At 39.1% G+C, this 17,959-nt stretch overlaps 2 protein-coding genes across 5 annotated transcripts in view; both read right to left on the reverse strand.

The window, feature by feature from the left end:
• CLCN4 (chloride voltage-gated channel 4) overlaps positions 1-11,060 on the reverse strand; it is a 45,382-nt gene extending 34,322 nt beyond the window's left edge. The window contains exon 1 of the mRNA XM_062601208.1: positions 10,994-11,060. The gene's annotated coding sequence lies outside the window, so the exon portion shown is untranslated. The remainder of the gene's footprint in view (positions 1-10,993) is intronic.
• Positions 11,061-14,478: 3,418 nt separating this feature from the next.
• Positions 14,479-17,959, reverse strand: part of WWC3 (WWC family member 3) — a 104,671-nt gene continuing 101,190 nt past the window's right edge. For all 4 annotated transcript variants that reach the window (XM_062601240.1, XM_062601232.1, XM_062601226.1 and 1 more), the window contains one exon: positions 14,479-16,963. In XM_062601240.1, the coding sequence (XP_062457224.1) occupies positions 16,897-16,963 (67 nt within the window). In that variant the 3' untranslated portion in view covers positions 14,479-16,896. The remainder of the gene's footprint in view (positions 16,964-17,959) is intronic.

The raw sequence follows: 17,959 nt of genomic DNA on the forward strand, positions 1-17,959 counted from the left end.
GTTTCTCTGCTGGCAGTACTGAACCTAACACAAATAGCATAGATATTTTAGTTTAATGCCCATAGGTTAAGGGCAAACAAATCTCATCCAAAGATGAATTGCAGCCAAGTGTACTAGAGCAATCCACTCTGACTGATGGCAGAAGTATGAGCATTACTGATACGAGTTGTCTCATCTAAGATTAGAAATCTGCGCTAGACTCTAGACACTGAAATCTTCCACAGCCAATGAGGAGAGAAGAGCTCCTTTCAGGCGCAATTTAGCTGCTGTTCTTAGATATCTGCTTTAGAACGAGGTGAATTGTTCCCTAACAACACTGCCAATTTCCATTCACCGGTTGCAGCTGTCAGACCGTAAGCACCCACATCTCATCAAATGAGTCTGACCCTGACAATCCAAGAAAAACCGGTGCAACAAATATACACGCAGAATTAGTAAGGAATGCAACTCTTAACCATTCCTGCCACATGAACGTCTAAGAGACCTGGATGCTTTGACAAGCCTTATATATTGAAAGGTCTTGAATCTTTCTATATTGCTGGGTAACTTCTTAGTATATGCATTTTGTCCCTTTTTCTTTCTGCACCTTAGATATCCTTGCTGTCCTTTTCACTGCTTTTCCAGGTGCTGATAATTTGTGTAATAGCAAATATTTCCTGGTTGGTCCCCTATTCTTCTCCTAATAATTCCTGACATTCCAATAGCTTTTCCTAGGGCACACATCCAACATTTTCATTAAATGATCTGCTATAACTCCAGGATATATTTCATGAGAGACAGTGGCTCATTTGGAGCCTGTAATTTTATGTTCTTTTAGGGACGTTCTCCTCATTACTCTGGCTTTATTGACTCTGATGTATATCCACTATCCCCTGTGACTTCATATAGTGACATCCTTCTTCAGCTCTTCACAGTGATCTCTCATTTTTACTAAATATTTTAGTACATCTAAAACTAAGCATTTTTTTCCAATACTCTGTTTTAATAATTGCTAATAGATTCCTGCTAAAAGCTGAATGAGGAAACAAAATACTGAACTAAATATTTCCTGAACTCAGAGAGTTACTTCCAGGAGTCTGATTAGGAGATTTCCCTTGATTTCAAGATCCCTGGATCTCAGATCACTGCTGTCCTGTAGAAGGAGGAAGGTCCTGGCAAAGATCGATTCATAAATCAGGAGAGGCCATGGTGCTAGACTGGGGATTGAGCCTCTTCCGACTGCCCCTAAACATCTTCCAGAGGGGTTAGGTCAACCTGACACTCACTCCCAGATCTCGCAACTAACGGAGTCTGATGCTTGATATTTTCAAGTCAGAAAGAAGTAGACACTGCCCTAAAAATGTGGCATGGTGTGGCATGAGAGAGGCTGGAAATAAGAATAAAAGATCAAGCCCCAGGAGGAGCCTATGAGGCTTGATGATTGTAATTACAATTTTAATTACAATGACAATTGATAATTGTCAGATAATTTAGAAATATTTTATCACCGAATCCTCCAATGAAAAGAGGGCAAAAAAGAGAGCAGGGCCTACAAACAAGCCCAGGATACTAACACAGTGAGCAGGAAGAGGTTGGGACACACCAACAAGCACAGCAGGTGCTGCACAGACTTCATTTCTCCTCTGTTACGTCCCCCCGGGTTTTATTATTTTCTAACAGATGAAAGGTAGTATTGTTATTATATTTAAGGACATGTTTTTTCTGTAGGTATCTCAGTGAGCGAATTCATCTTCTTGTGATTCAGACCAGCTGTATGATACACTGCAGCTTGGAGATAGGTTTTATGGAAAAGTGGTAAATTACATTTATAATAGAAATACTGACAACCTTGCAGCTTTATAATACTGTTGCATGTATGAATGCAAAAGCCACAGATAGAAGAGCTGTATCTGTGAATTGACATTCTAGGTATTATGTTGACTGATCTGAACCAAAATATATTTGACATGGCAAGCACAGACAAAAACATCCCACGGTTCAAAGAAGCTGAAACGTATACTGATGGGAAACAACTAGCTGAACAGTCATCAAAGAAAAAGTCTTGGCATTTGCCTGTTTCTATTAGACTTGCTAGTTCCATGCTACATTCTCTTCATCCTGTTTTCTGTTTTAATTGGACACATTGCACCAAAGCAAGCAGTGGACTTTTTAATGCAATTCCAACAAGTTTCAAGTTACTTTCAACAGATCACAGTTACTGAATTATTTTAACACCTAAAATATTTCTAGCAGATGAACACTCACCTATATGCTTTCATCTTTATGCTGCTTTCCTTGAGGATAGTAGTGTGGGTTTCGCTATATGAAACATAACAATATGCAAGCAGCAACAGATATCTCTTTCAGTGACTAACCTGCTATAGAAAAAGTAAGAAATAAATTTGGTAAGAGAATGAAGGAAGAAAAGGGAAGCCTAAAAGAGCATTGCAAGTTCCTTAATTCATATTTGTTTGGCGTGACTTTTCCAGGGCATCCAAAGCGTCATCTATTCCATCTCTACCAAATGTGGCATGAATTAGCTGACATGTAAAAGCAGAATTCATTATGCCTCAGGGCTTTCTATGCTGTGGTGTCAGTATTCATACAGTGAGAAACCAGGGGAGGTTCTACTTCATATGCAAGGCTTTTTAAATGATTTACAGTAATTTTAATCATCACTCCACCAAAGGTGAATGTACCATGGATCTGAATGAGTGATCCAATAAGTTGTGCTCGTACTATGTGATATGACAGCATACAATGACTAAAGGGGAGGCAGTGAAAATCCCCAGGACTTATTTTTCATAGTACCTGATTATAAACAATGCAATCTTACTGTTTTACTAGATGGCAAGAAAAAAAAAATATAAAATTCCTTCATTCTGATGGATGATTTGTCACTTTCTGAGGCCCTGATATTTATATTGACTCTTCTGAGTATTGTAAGCTCAAAAAAGCTATGCATTGTGCCCCAGTCTCACAGCCATTAACAATTCTTATCACAAGCTGCTCAGTGTGATCTGCTAAGCAAAGGCATCTCCATTTTTTTGTGATTTATTCTGTCAAATGAAATGGCCTTGTTATTCCCTGCCTGCTATAGTCTATGCCATTTTCTTGCACAGACCCATTGTCTCAGTCTACAGTCATGAAACATGATGTTTCTGCTGCTTGGTGATCATAATCTTGGTAGATCCTTCAGAGCTGAGATAGGGTCCAAACACCTTCTGGCGTGCCCTGCCTGCACCCTGTAAGCACTCAAGTCACAGCGAGACCTGGGTGCTCTACCAGGCTCTATCCATTCTCCATGCCAAGGGAGTTACACCCAGTCATAAAGATGGAAACAGAGAACTCTCCACCTAAGCCTCGAATCTAGATCGTTAGGAGACCAGTGCTGTCTTCAGAGCGAGCTAAAGAAGTCAGCTTTCAGAAAGAGGCTCAGATGAAGGCCTCATGAGTCAGAATAAGATATTGTTGAGGGCCTGTGCAGGGAAGTGGTCTCAGAACGGAAAGCAGTTACACAGCAGCCCTCCAGTATCACCTAGCAGGAGAAAACAGGTGCAATAGTGCAGGAAGTCAGTAAGCAAGGTTATTACAAGGTCACTGAAATAGATGAATAAAAAGTACACATTAGGGATCTGATGCAAATGACCTTTGGAGAAGGGACTGGGAGACCTAGGTTTGTTTAGCCTGGAGACAAGAAGGTGAAGGGGGAAATGTAATTCCACTTCCATTATCTAAAAGGGGGCTATAGAGAAGACAGAGGAAGATTCTTCTCAAAGGTGCACAGTAAAAGGTCATAGCAAATGGTCACTGCTGCAGCAAGGGAAATTTCTTTGGGATGCATGGGGGGGGGGAGGAGGAAAAAATACCCCTAGAATTCTCCACAGTAAGACCAGCTAAGCACTGGATAATGTTGTTCAGAGAGCTAACATATACTCAATCCCTGGATGAATTTCAAAACTTGACTGGGCAAAGTCCTGAGCAACCCCATGTAACTTTAAACTTGGCCCTGCTTTCAGAAAGAGGTTGGACTAGAAGGCCTCCAGAGGCCCCCTTTCAACCAAATTTTCTGATGATTCTCAGTGTTTGAGGATACACAGTACCAAAGTCTGCCAAAGGAGCAGAACCTGTGGGCCTCGCCAAGTCTAGTTTGACAAGATGGATGCTTTCCAGCTCTGTATCAGCATGTTATTATTTGTCTTGTTCATGTTTAGAGCAGATCATATCTGAGTCACCTCACCAATCAGCTTCCAAAATGTCAGTTACAATAGTTTGCATCTAGATAGGCTGTATGATTTCAAGGCCACGCTCTGAGATCTGGACTGATTACAGATTAGAAGTAATTCCATTTTTTTCAGGCCATGTTAGATGTGTCAACAAGGACATTTCTTCTTTGAAAGGGTCCAAAAAGAGTTCAGGGAAGAGACAGCAACATATGAAGATGAACAAGCTATCCATGAAAGAGAGCAGCCGTCTGTGGATGGCAATGGATGCTCAAGAGAGAATGAATAGTGTGGCTCTAGCAGAAGAACACAGGTTGCACTGCAGCTCTCTGTGCTCCCATCAAAGCTACTCATTCAAAGAAAGGGTTGGATTTGCCGAGGAGACAGAAAAATAATTTATTACATTTTCCTGTATATTGTAGATGTCAATATTAAAAAATAGGGCTGCATCCTATTCTGCCAATGCAGGCACTAACATGGTTTTCTACATAAAATCAGCATATAGACAGCTAATGATGTCATGCCCTTGCAACAGAAGGATGGTTTAAATCAAAGATGTCTAGAGTTTGTTCCAAACACCATGAAAAAGGTATTCAAAACTCACAAATCATTTATATACCTCAGTGTTGATAGAAGCACTTTACAGACACTTGTAGACAGAAGTGAATGAGGATAAAGAAAAAGGGATGAAATAAGGGTTTGAAGGTCAATAGATTTTTTTTTTCTTTGCTTTTTTAGAGAGACTTAGATTTACTCATAAAATTGGTGGAGGAAAAGACCCCCCCCCCCAAAAAAAAAAAAAAAAAAAAAAAAAAACATAGCTATGTGAAAGTCTATAGAAGCAAAGAAAAGAATGCAAGAAAAGGCTCCATCTTGCTCCCTCCAAGAAGAAAAGGAACTGAAGCCAAGCTGAGGCCATCTTGCCCAGCCCACAAACAGGCCTGCTCGACCTCACTGTCACATCAGTCTACTTGCCTCATTCAAAGACATCTAATAAATCATTCTCTTAGCCTTTTACTTTCTATGCAGAACATTTCATAATGTTGAAGTGATGATGTAAATAACCAGGTAATGTAATTCAAATAGTTATTTACATGATTATTCCAGAAATACCTGATTTTGTGAGCAAATATCACACAGGTAGTATCACTGGGATCCACATTGCCATATACTGGAGGTGGGAAGAAAGGCTTCATATTTCATTTCTGTCAGTTCTTTGATATTTAGAGATAAAAGATGTTTGTGTTAAGCTCCAGAAACTGAACTTCAAAGTATTATGAAACCTAAGTTGTCCATATCTATGATACAGGAAATCTTAGTGGGTTTTTTGTTGTTTTTTTTAAAAAAAGACTTCCATATTAACAACTAACTACATATACGAGCAGATGATCTAATAACAGCTATAGGACATCTCACTTCACTCAGTATATAGGAGGCAGTTAAAGGGTTATGAAACATTATTCTAAGCTAGTAAAATGCTATCAAGTAATGATATACCAGATGTCTTTAGAAAAAGCAAGCAGGCTGAATCACTACTAAGTTAAACTGGCAGTTTTCTATAGGTTGAAAAAGATCTGCAGGGAATTTAAGACTCTTCATTTTAAAAGTCTCAGACTGAACAATCTGGCTGATTAATTATTTATTCTGTTTTAACAGTGTTTTTTTGAAAAATGTTAAAATGGCCTTGAGTTAGAACAAGGTCCTGACTCGTCAGAAACTAAAAAAAAAAAAAAATCTCAGAACCTGGTTACAGGCCTTTTTAGAAATATAACACAGCACATCGGAAGTGGAGAACAGTTCAACTGGGAAAAGAAGAAGAGGGAAGAAGAGATTAGAACTGCTAAATTCATTTCTTATCATTCTAACTGCAGGGCTCCCATACTTGAATAAATAATGCAGCAAATTTCTACCACCTCCCAAAATACAATAGCAGATAGGCTGCAATATGTGGAACATCATTTTAAAATATTGCAGTATTTGCATGCATGGCTCCGTTACCACATAGTTTCCTGCTATGATAGGGCAGGCAAGCTAACTACAGTAGATCTTTGAAGTGTAGTTTTACCCCAACTAACCTCTATGGAAAAAATTATGAAGCCACAGCAGAGCTCAAAAAACATAGGGCATCAGATCATAGGGGAGATGTCCTGGAAGAAAGGGTGGGGGAACACATCTGGGATAAAAGGTGGAAAATTGAGACACAAAAGGCTGCTCCAGACTGAACCACAGTCTCCAAACGTTCGTTCTCAGTTGCTGCACGTGCTAATGGCACGAGCACAGCGGTGATAGCAGAGCTGGCCAGGAACGCCGGCGAAGCGAGGCACGGGGGGCCCTGGCGCACATGGCAGCTCAAAGGCCAGCGCAAGCTGTGTCCTTGGCAGCGCAGTGGGAACGGGAGTGCACAGCAGACTGCCAGGACTGCCCTCCCCTTTTTGGCAGCAGGAGCAGCAGTAGTAGCAATTCATGGCCTGATTCCCTCTCTCCTGTGTCCTCCTCCTGGGAAGCCTCTGAATTACAAAGCTTCTCCTTGCCAAAGCAGGATCCTACCCAGGTAGCCTATCTGCTGCAGCCACCTTGTGCTCCTAAACCCACGCTTTTTTTCTTTCTCCTTTTTGAGGCAAATTCCTTTTGGTAGGAAATATCCAGAGTCTGGAAAAATCTCAGTTTGAGTTTCTTGGAAAGTTTGAGCAAAATTAATTCAGTTCAATTATGGCAGAAAGGGAAGGGAAGAAAAGCCCAGCTCTTTCCCTGCAGGATCCACGTGGAAGTTTTGCACTCCCATAACTCAGAATCAGCGCAGGATGACAACGCTAAACTCATTTTTCTCTGTTGTTTCCAGAGAATATTAAAGATCCCTCCAAGAAAAACAATCGGCTAATGCTAGGGATGCAGAAGAAGCACGTGCAAAGTATTGCTGGCTACAGAATGCACTTTTTCCACATTTTTCAGACTCAGCTGAAACATCTTCATTAAAGGAAGCCCCTCTGCTAAATCTGCTCTGATTTAATTAGCTAAAATTCAGAAACCCTAGCGAATGTTGGTTAAGAAAGTAGCATTTGGAAGACTGGAGGTTTTGGAAACGAGGCTATCGGTTTAGTACTATGTAGAGCTTCTAGTCTCAGTTTTCCTCTAGCACCTTTACTCACAAAACAAAAGGTGACTTTTCCTGGGTCTGGTTGCTCTTGAAACAGCTGTTCTTGCTGCTCCTGTCCTGGGGTCCTAGTTTGCACCATACTCTGCCAAGCTTTACAGCACTAGATTTTAGTTCTCGGGACTGCTTTTTTATCCCTTCACTTAGAAAAAGATTGGATTGAGGGAGGAAAATACGGTGCTCAAAGACTATGAAAAAGAAAATACATTCAGAGCGAAAAGAGTTGCGCTATCAGAAGGGAGGTACCCTAGATTGTAGTTACTCCTAAAAAACTCTCCCCTCAACCAGGCATTAGCTGTACCTCTCACTGAAAACGGTTTTAAGGATTCAGCTTACAATAAGAGTAATATATCTGCATCAGAAAAGCCATTAATTTGTTCTGTTGTGTCTCTTCTTATGACTGAAGTGGAGGCAGCAAATCATTTTCACCAGGGAAGAGGGCAATGTTTTCCAGGACACAGGGCACTGGCTTTTATTGCTGCTCTTGATGCTGATCTGCTGTGCATTTGTAGACAAGTTACTTCATATCTCTGCAAGAAAGTTACCCCATCTGCAAGACTGGGAAACCCTTTCTTTGTGATGTGTATGAGAGCAACAGGTTAAGCATTTTATGAAAAGTGATCTATGGTCCTGTTGCCAGAGTTTTCCATTTTGCATTAACTGTGAATTATATGTGATTTTTGTTTTTTTGGACTACAGACTACAAAAGAAATTTGAGAAAACCCAATAGTTTTTTCTTGTGTATGTATGTAGGCTCCACAAGCTGATTAGACTCCTACTCTATAACCTGGTTCTGTTTCTCTAAACAGAAAAATCAACACACACACACACACCTGGGGCATCTTACAAAGTAGAAACTGATGGCAAAAGCAAACTGGACAAGGACTTGTACCTACAAGCATTACACTGCTGTTTGCAGGTCATGCACCAAGTTGAGCTAAGAGCAGGCCAGACCCAGGAGAGGCTTATGCTACATGATGCTAACCACCAAAACACCTAAGTTTTAGATACACACAGCACGATGCTGAACTGCACGTTAAACGCTGGTGGTCAATACGGGGCAGGCAGGGGGACTCAGTGTGAGGCAGTCCAGAGCAAGCTCAGCAGGACTCACAGCACGGGAGAGGCCACCCGGGTCGCTCTGCCACTGCTCTCAGCAAGGCAGGGCCCGGGGCTTCCATCCATGTTACCTGAAGCCTGCAAATGTCACAGGCACCAACAGGGTTAGAGCCTCGCGGCTTTCTCCTTCCCAGCGTAAGCACTAGGCTACACTCACGATCTCACTCACTTTCCCATCTGGCCCAATGAATCCTTAGCTTTCAAAATCCTCTAAAAAGGAGCAGTGCCTATAGTGGGGTGGTTATGGCACTCCTCTGCTCCATGTAGACAGGAAGGATCTAGTGATGGTGCAAACCTTTCACCCCAACACTGTCTCCTTCTCCTCGTCAAGTTGTGTTTTAAAAGGTACCAGCCGCTACCTTCCACGGCAGAGAGAAGGCACCACCAGAAACCAGTTCACCCAGGTGCCCACAGTGAAATGAGCCAAACACATCCTGAGTCTCCAGATGCCGCTGCTCTGTCGAGGCAGAGGAAATTCCTCATGTTCCCAGATGTTGAGTGCTAGGTCTGCCCACCACACGTCCACATTCAAAGCTGACGCACCTCCTCAGCCTCAGTGCTTCCAGGGGGGTATAGTCTGATCAGGGATTTTCAAGGTCATGTTGTTAGATATTAAGGACGCAAGTCCCTAAACCGCTATCTGAGTTGCCCCAGAAATTAGAGTGGTACCTTGTCATTTTTGCTCAAAAAAACACCTGACTTGGATCAGAAGACCAGGAGCACTTCTGCTTTGTATACATTTCACTGCGGAATATAAACATGGTCCCAGATGGGGGTGAAGCAGTTTATGCTTGTAAAACATACAGGTGGCAATTCTAGTGGGTGCTTCATATGAACAAACTGCCAAGTGTCAGTGTGTACTGTGAACAGGAATATAAATCAGCACACTTCTAGGTGCCAGGAAGAACTGGCTCAACAGTTCTCTCAATGTTTCAGAGCAAGTTAAAAAAAAAAAAAAAAAAAAAAAAAAAAAGCCACACACTCAAAAGTGGCACCACCAGAATACCACTCTTACTATGTTCTCATAATATGACCTTCAGATCTGTATTTCTATCACTTTTGTGCCTCAGTGCTGAAAAACAGGTCTCTAAAGGAGGGAAATTGCCTTTTTTCTTTTCCAGTTTAGATTTCTGTTTCCCCACCTAGTTACCCTTTTGCTATATACAGCTTGAAGAACCGTAGTCCTTTTTGCTCGATCGCTTTCAACTTCAGAACATGCGAGACTTGGCACACTTCTGCATTCTGCGACAGTTGCATGCCGCATCACATGAACCCAGAATTCATCTCTCGCTAGGACAGGCAACGCACTTCAACAGACATCTGAAATCTCCCCCGCAAGTATGTAAGTGTTCAAACAGAGACCCTATACAGGGCAAATTGTCAGATTTTTCAATAAAGGGAAAAAACTATTTGAACAAAGGATGGGATTTTCAAGAATAAAAACTTCCTGTATACTGTGAGTGAAAAGTCACCTGACTGTCTGCCTGACGCTGCTGTGGCTGAGTCATCCTCCATTCTCCAGCAGAGGCAAAAAATTATTCATCAGAATTCTTAACGTATAAAACCAGGATAATTTTCTTTTTCTGACTGGTTGAGGCTCATAAATGAATTAAGCCTCTTGCATTCTAGCATTTGCATTAACAAATAAAAAAACAATATAAAGCGAAAGTAAATAAAAGGCAATCCAGAAAAAAAGTCCATGTAAAACTCAACATACTTTCTCTCTAAATATGTCTTTATATATTTGTATATTGTGTAGAGTACCTAATTAAACTCCTCTAGCAGAAAAAAGAAAAGAGATTCTGGACTTTGCTAGATAGATACCAGCAGTCCGAAAAATCCATTTTGTGCAGATTTTTCAATATTTTCATGACTGGCATTTTGTGTAAGAAGTAAAAATCTGCCTGTCATCTCATATGTCCTTCCTGGAAAATATTTTTTTCTTGCTTATGTTGGATGACAAACAAAACCTATCTTATATTACAGCAAATTATGTAAGAAACTTGCCGGACTAGGTACTCTCAAACCATGTCAGCAAAAGTTAATAATAAAGGAAAATCCTCTTTCCACAAATACATCTGCTAACCCCCTAAGCAAGTTAATCCTCATTCCTTTTTAAGCTTAGACACATCTCTAACACCTATCGCTCTTCCTTTAGGCATCCAGGAAAAAACAGGAACATAACCAAAGCAATATTGCTGTTCTCCCTCTGCATGACTGAATGATGGCTGCTCATGTAAATAGAGAATTTAGCAGACGCATGAAGGACCCCGTATCAAAATACACGGACAACGGGCCTTCTTCAGCTTTAAAGCTCCAGCTGGCAGCATTTCTACTGGAGATGTCAGCCGGAAGATCAGTAAGGAGCTAGCAAGCAGCTTCTGCACCTGCAAACCCTCTGCTTGCACAGAAACTGTTTGCTTTATTTTCTAGCACAAACTCTGCCCAACAGAGCTAGAGCTCGGGGATGGCAGCAGGGGAGCAACTGGCAAATTAATTTTTCAAGAATTATGATGCTTACCTGCAATGCAACATCATTTAGCCCAGTCCCAAGATTTTAATAGCATCCTTTCTTTGGTGGTACGGCTGCAAAAGCAATGATGTCATGGGGAGGAAGCAGTAACAATCATGTGACTGCATCCTCCGTCTATAGGATATCTGATAGGGGACGGAGGCAGAGAGAGACAGACCAGTTTGTAATCCTGCAGGATTAAACTGAAAGCTTGTTTACTCTTCCCTATGTATTTTGTGACCATTAGAACACTTACTGCCTTTTTTGCCCCCCCTTGACCTGATTATTTTTAAGAGGGTTTATAGTGTTTTTTTTCAACAGCAATAACAAATGCGTTTTTCATGAGGAAAAAGCATAGTAGGAAGTACATTGCATGCAAATTAAGTAGTCTTACTGACATGGCAGCTATCTCCAGGTGTCACAATTATTTTCTTTCATCTTTATGAAATACATAATCACAGTAGCTTGGAAAGGAGACAAACTGAAATTTCGTCTTCCCTTGCATTTTTCCTTCTCCCAGTGCTTCATTTCAAGCTTATCCAGACTGACTTCTGTGTACCACATTCAAGCTTTGCAAGCCTGAATGATTCAAAGGTTTAGTCCTTCTGCTGCCTTTACTTCACCTTCCTTGTATTTCCATGCCTGCATCCCTCCACCCCTCCTGCAGTCTTCTGCCTTTTCTTCAGTGCAGCTGCTAGTTTGAAAGACCCTCTTATATGTCAGCTGATTCTTTCTTTGCAAAACTTTTAAGTTAAATTTTCCCTTGAAATATTTCAAAACCAGAACATCCTAAAATGTTTTGTTTAAAAAAAGCAATTGTCCTGACTTCCATATTTTGGTTAACAGTATGTTACACCTCAAAAGCATTATTTTTTAGATTTTTCAGTATAGTTTACAGTGTATCTTTGAGTTCTACAACAGAAGAGTAATTTCAAAAGTTCTGATTGTACTAACTTTGTATGACCCTCTAGGGTTACATTCATAAATGCAGAGTTTATAGCTGTTCTTTTGAAGACATAGTATAAACACTTGAGCATGTTTGTACACCTGAAATGTTATGTTTTGTATCAGGACACTTATCTTACTGCTTATTTTTCCCTTATTTGAATATTGTGCAAATCGGTTTTACCCTTAAGGGCATTCAGTGCAGTGTTTTGTATTACCAAGCAGATGCAACAGCTCGGTAGAGGGAAATCCTGCACAGGCACGCATGGAAATAGGAATGAGCCACGGAGAAGGCACATGTGGTTTCCACTCACCTCAAAGACAAGGGGCATAGTTCTGGAAGATATTTGTGTCCCGGTTTCTGTGGACAGGTATTTATGGATGCACTACGCAAACAGTCTGGCCCAACAGATCTAGCTGGGTGATACGCGGTGTACAAACTGTTGTTTTCTCAGAGTGGCTGCGTGGCTCCTCCAAATTTTGGCTTTGGGCTGCAGAAAAGTTCCTGCACTCCTTATTTCTGACACGATACTCCAGCCAGAAGCCACGTTTTAGATTTTACTAGGAAATTTCAGCACTTAGCTTGCATCACCTGAAGATCCCTTCCCCCCTAAACCCTTCTGGAGCATCCTTTTAGTAAAGGGATTTGCCTATGACCCGCGCACACAGTACTGCAAATCTCTCATCATCATTCATTAACCAGCAACTGCCGCAGGCTCATTCTAACTGCGTCAGTTAGGTGTGGAAAATTGATAGAAAAGTCCTAACATCCTGTCAGTGTTGCCTGCTGCCTGCTCCCATTGAAACCAATATTAATACGGCAATTGAATTCTGTAGAGGAAGTTAAACAAAACCGAGCACTCAATTAATTTTCTTTCGTTAATGTATCTGCAATTTTCCTTAATCAGGTTATGAGAGGGAAATAAGGAAAACAGCAAGGAGCATTTAATTGGTCAGACCTGAACATTTACATTTGGGCATTTCTGTGCTACAGGACACACCTTATACGACGCTAAAACCATATCCTAGACATGGAATAGTAATTTGTAGCACTAATTAAAAGAGCAAGCGGCTCTCAACCCTCCATTTTTTCCCAGACAGAACTTCTAAATTCATTTCCTAGTTTTCTCTTGTCTATTACCGCAGCCAAATTCATCCAGCCTCTTGCTGGATGTATTCTTTTAGCTTGCTAGTCTGACTGCAAATAGACTAAAGGGATAAATACATAATTCAATGTAGAAACTGATATTCTATAACCTAGATATGTATGTTGAACTTTGACAGACTACAAAAAAATAGAATAAACACAAAATGGTTTATATTAACATTTTTCAAAGTACTAGTAAATAATTTAATTGACATTCACAGAGTTCAAAAACTTCCTACAAATCAACTTTACTCTTTGTATTTTATTATATTTACTCAATTGAGTAGTCTCATGAAAAAGAAAATACTGTTTATGTGATGCTTTGGAAAAGATTGTTTTTGAGTTTGCTAGCCTGCAGTTTTCCGAAGTCCTTCAAATCTCTGTAAACATATTTTTCTCCTTTCAGAGATACATCCCCCTTTAGCTTAGACTGTATTCAAAACAAGCAACAAAGTGGCTTGTTTCCTAAAAACATAATTCACAGGAGTTTTACATCCAGCTGAAAGCAAAATAACAGCCTACATATATACACCTAATTCCTAAAAAAAAGCATTTGCTCTCTTTACACAGCACTTACCTTAAAGTGTTGTAAAGGGCTTACAAGAACTGCATCAAGAAATGCACACACGAGTTTATTCTTATAACAGAGCACCCACACCAACATACCCATTTTAACTGTTGCTGTTGATCCCGATGGCAGCAAGACACTGTTGCTATTCCAAATGACTATTCCTAGCAGACAGTTTAAAAATAACCTGAACTCATACTCTCAATGCCTTGCAAATACTGGACAGAGAGTCATATATCTGTGCTACAATTTCCTCCGTGTTCCTGCATCTTAGGGTAGCAGAGGGAAACTGAAAACGGTATTTCTGCAGTTATCAAGGTCTAATCTCCCCTTTGTGAAAGCAGCAGTGCAGATCAACCTAAAAAAATGAACCCAAATTTCTTTTGAGTGGCTCCCACCTGAAAATTAGCAGTAAGATGTTATGGAAATACTAATATCAAGTTATTTCCAATATACAACTACAAAATACAAATTTAACTTCTGTTAGAAAAAAAGACAGTTCAGAGTATCCCAAGTGGAACTACCCGTAAATTCCAGAAATCTGTACATACATACATACAGCCTTTGATGCAGTGGTCAGCTTATCAAGAGTGCCAAAGCACATGGGGAAATATACCTGCCCCCCCGTCACTCTGGATCTATTTCAGTTCTTCAGTGTAACCTCTTCAAATTCTCTGATTTCACAGATTCTCTCTCTTCTGCTATTATTTAAAAATTCATTACATTCTATTAAATGTCAGTGTTACACAAAATTTTGTTATGAAAGCATTGTGAATGTGGTAAATATAAACTAGCCAAACAACGTCTTCTATTGTGGTACAGAACAAAACTCTATTTCCATTTATAGCAAATTATTTTATTTTGTAGAAGAAATACTTTCAAATAATAAAAAAAATGACACAATCATACAGAACTGTGACAAAAACAAGAGAGATGAATACTGAATATAATAACTCATTACCACATCAAAGCAGAACTCATTACAGCAGTCAGAATCACAGACTCACAGAATATACCGATGACGTCGTACAGCGGTCACTATTTTAAAACATCAACAGAAACCCTACCAAACAGACCATCAGACACTGCCCCAGCACTATCCCGTCTCAGAATAACTGAGGCTGGAAGGGAGGTCCCCCAGCCCACCCCCTGCTCAAAACAGGCCTAATTAGAGCAGGTTGCTCAGGGCTGTGTCCAGTCAAGTCTTAACATCTCCACGGATGGAGCTGCCACTACCTCTCCAGGCAACCTCTTCCAGTATTTGACCACATTCAGGGTAACACAGTGTTGTCCATCCTTAAAATGAGGCATCTGAAATCCTGACTAACTGATCTTTTTCAAGTAACGAGAGCTGAAAAGTTTGCTGCTCCTAGACTTTTACCCAAACACTAACAATTTATTCCGTAATTTATTTGGTTTTATCTGCATAGTTTCTGAGTATCTCTAGTTCAGTCAGAGGAATCCAATACACACCTACCAACACTCATTGGTAAGCACAGAGATGCCAGGATGGTTAGCATGATAAATGTTATATATATTTTAATTTCACATATATTGCTATGCAATCAAATTACTCAATGCTTATAATGATCATAGGCCAAACCATTAAACAGGGAGTACTACCTTAAAATTAAATGTTGTTGATCACAGTGGCTGATTAATGACTTAGATTTACAAATTTTTTTCTCACAATTTTTTGCCTCAGCTTGGATAAAGCAATAAAAGTAATTCAGTTTCACCACTGGGTTTTCATGATCTTCAACTTCATAACACTGTACAAGCTCCTGACACTCACAAATAACGCTTACTCATTTGTAAAATATTTGAACATATTCTATTGGTCAGAGGTTTTTGTTCTCGTTACTGTTTTGGTTTCCCGACATAAAAATCTGGAGACAATTTGACCTGGTAACATCCCTTTAATCAACAGACAGCATGATGTTCCTTTCTGGGTGTTTCCAGAAATTTTCAATTTCTTGTGTTGGACACCTCTCTTTGTAGGTAATGTATAATTAGAAAATATGAGAAACTCTATTATAGTAGCTTAGTAAGAAGTATTTTTACATATTTGCAGGATGCAAGGACACAAAACTGGCATTCTCGGGAATTTAGGGCGACAGTCTTTCACTACAACGAACGGTCACAAGTAAAATTATTTCCTACCTGATTTTAGCTGGTCCAACTACCAATCAAGTAAGCTATGTCTTCCTGAATTATACACCTCGTTTCTGAAAAGTGTCACTGCTCAACAAAACTCACATGTAGTAACCTCAAAGCATATGCTATAAGATGAACATGTGTTTAAGCAGCCTTATTATGGCAGCTGATTTCTGAAATTAGCACGTATGTTTTCCATAATCAGACTAGAATTTTTAAAACTGCAAAAATGCTATATATTCCATCAGCAGTTTTTCCATACAACCAGCTCACAATGTTTGTTAAATCCTTCTTCATTAAACAACAAAACAAAGACCTGCCACCCTTTTCCTTCCTCCGTTTAAACTGAGAATCTAGTTAAGAATATAAAGATATTTTAGACACAACTGAAATGAAAACAATCTATTAGTGCACAGTAAGAACATGCAAATGAGTTCTGCAATGTTTAACATCACTTCTACTCAGTGTTAAGCACATTGCAGGTGATAATATTTTGCTATAACACAGACAGTGCTAAAGGATACAATGTACATAATAAGCTACAGATAATAAAGCTGAAAAAAGTGACAATTTTAGAATATAGTATTTTCTTTTCAGGTATCAGAAACAAAACCAGCTCAATGGTTCCATTCTACTGTATGACAAATACTGAAGAACAAAATTTCAGTCTTAAAATACATCTTAAAGTAGGTATTTTCCTTCAAGGAAAAAAGGCACTATAAATAAATTACACTACAGTGAATTTGCCTGAACTCACTTTGTTTCTGTCTTCCAGCCTTTAAGTCAAATAAAACAGCATAAAAACTGTACACGCTCTTAACAGGATAGTCGATCTTTTATAAAATAAGTTGTCTTCAGAGATGTCAATTTTACAACAAGGAAAAACCAAGCCTTGTTGCAGTCACTATTATAAAATATATATATGTATATATATATTTATATATATGTTTTTGTTTACTTTTACTTTTTTTACTTTTTTTATTTTTTACAAAATGTGTATATTAGCTTTTGCACTTTTTTTTAAAGAAACTTCGCTAATCTAATAACTTCATTAAAATAAAAGCGATAAATACTTCATGTTTACAATGCAACACATCATACATCATCAGCTGGCAGAGGAGGTATGTTAATCCTTGGTCTTGTAAAAAAAGCTATCTTCTCTCTGTGATTGAAAAAAGCACATAAAAAGGAAGTCAATCAAATATATACATATATTTCCCTCTCTTAGCCTTTACCAAACCCTATTTCTTTATGCCGGGGTTAGTGCTTACTATTTGCCACCTATGTAGTTTAAGAAACTCACAAAAAACTTACAACTCTGTATACTTTTAGAAATACTCCCTTGAAAATGAACACAGTTGTTACTATTGAAAATTTAGATAAAAGCTTAATACAACTTATTTGACATCAGTAACAGTTTGATTTAAAAAAGTTTCACAGGTCAAGACCTGCATAAGCCGCTTCTGTAATGAAAAGTTCACCCTTTCACATTTTGCAATACTGTCTACAAAGAAAAAAAAAAGGACATTCGTCTTTTCACTTCTTTACTGAGCAAACAGCACATGCAGTACATGCAGTAAAGTAAGTGTCATAAAAATGGGTAAGTGTACACAAAAGGTAAGAATTTAAACAAGAAAAAACAGCTTTTGCTTCATTTTCTACATCTATCATTTTATTCATTTTGCCATGTCTTTTTACATCTCCGTAGACAAAGCATAAAAAAACTCTTATTACCAGAAATATAAACTAGTAAAACAACCCTACAATTTCTACTCCTCTGACTTCCTCTCCATCTCTCTATAAGAAGAAACTTTCCTGTTCTATCATAATTCAAACAAAAAAATATATTAAAGGACAGACAGCTTTTCTATTTCAGTATGCCCAGTAAAAAAAAGTTCTAAAAAATTAGAATACTGGATTAGGTAATCTAACGTAATGTTCTGGCTGAGTGTTCCCTCAAGTACTTACTGTATTAGTAACATTTGCTTACTCCTAGTGTTTTGATGAATAAAAGCAAAAAGACTGTATTTCTCAAGTAGTAAAAATCTTCCTCTGAACAATACAATAATGTTTATCATGGCATTTGTAGACCAAATAAATTCTTGTAAAGAACAGAACTAAGCGGGGACACAGAGCAGGTGAACACAGATGAAATAGG

The sequence above is a fragment of the Rhea pennata genome, chromosome 1 (genome assembly GCF_028389875.1).
Source record: "Rhea pennata isolate bPtePen1 chromosome 1, bPtePen1.pri, whole genome shotgun sequence".
Taxonomy (NCBI): domain Eukaryota; kingdom Metazoa; phylum Chordata; class Aves; order Rheiformes; family Rheidae; genus Rhea; species Rhea pennata.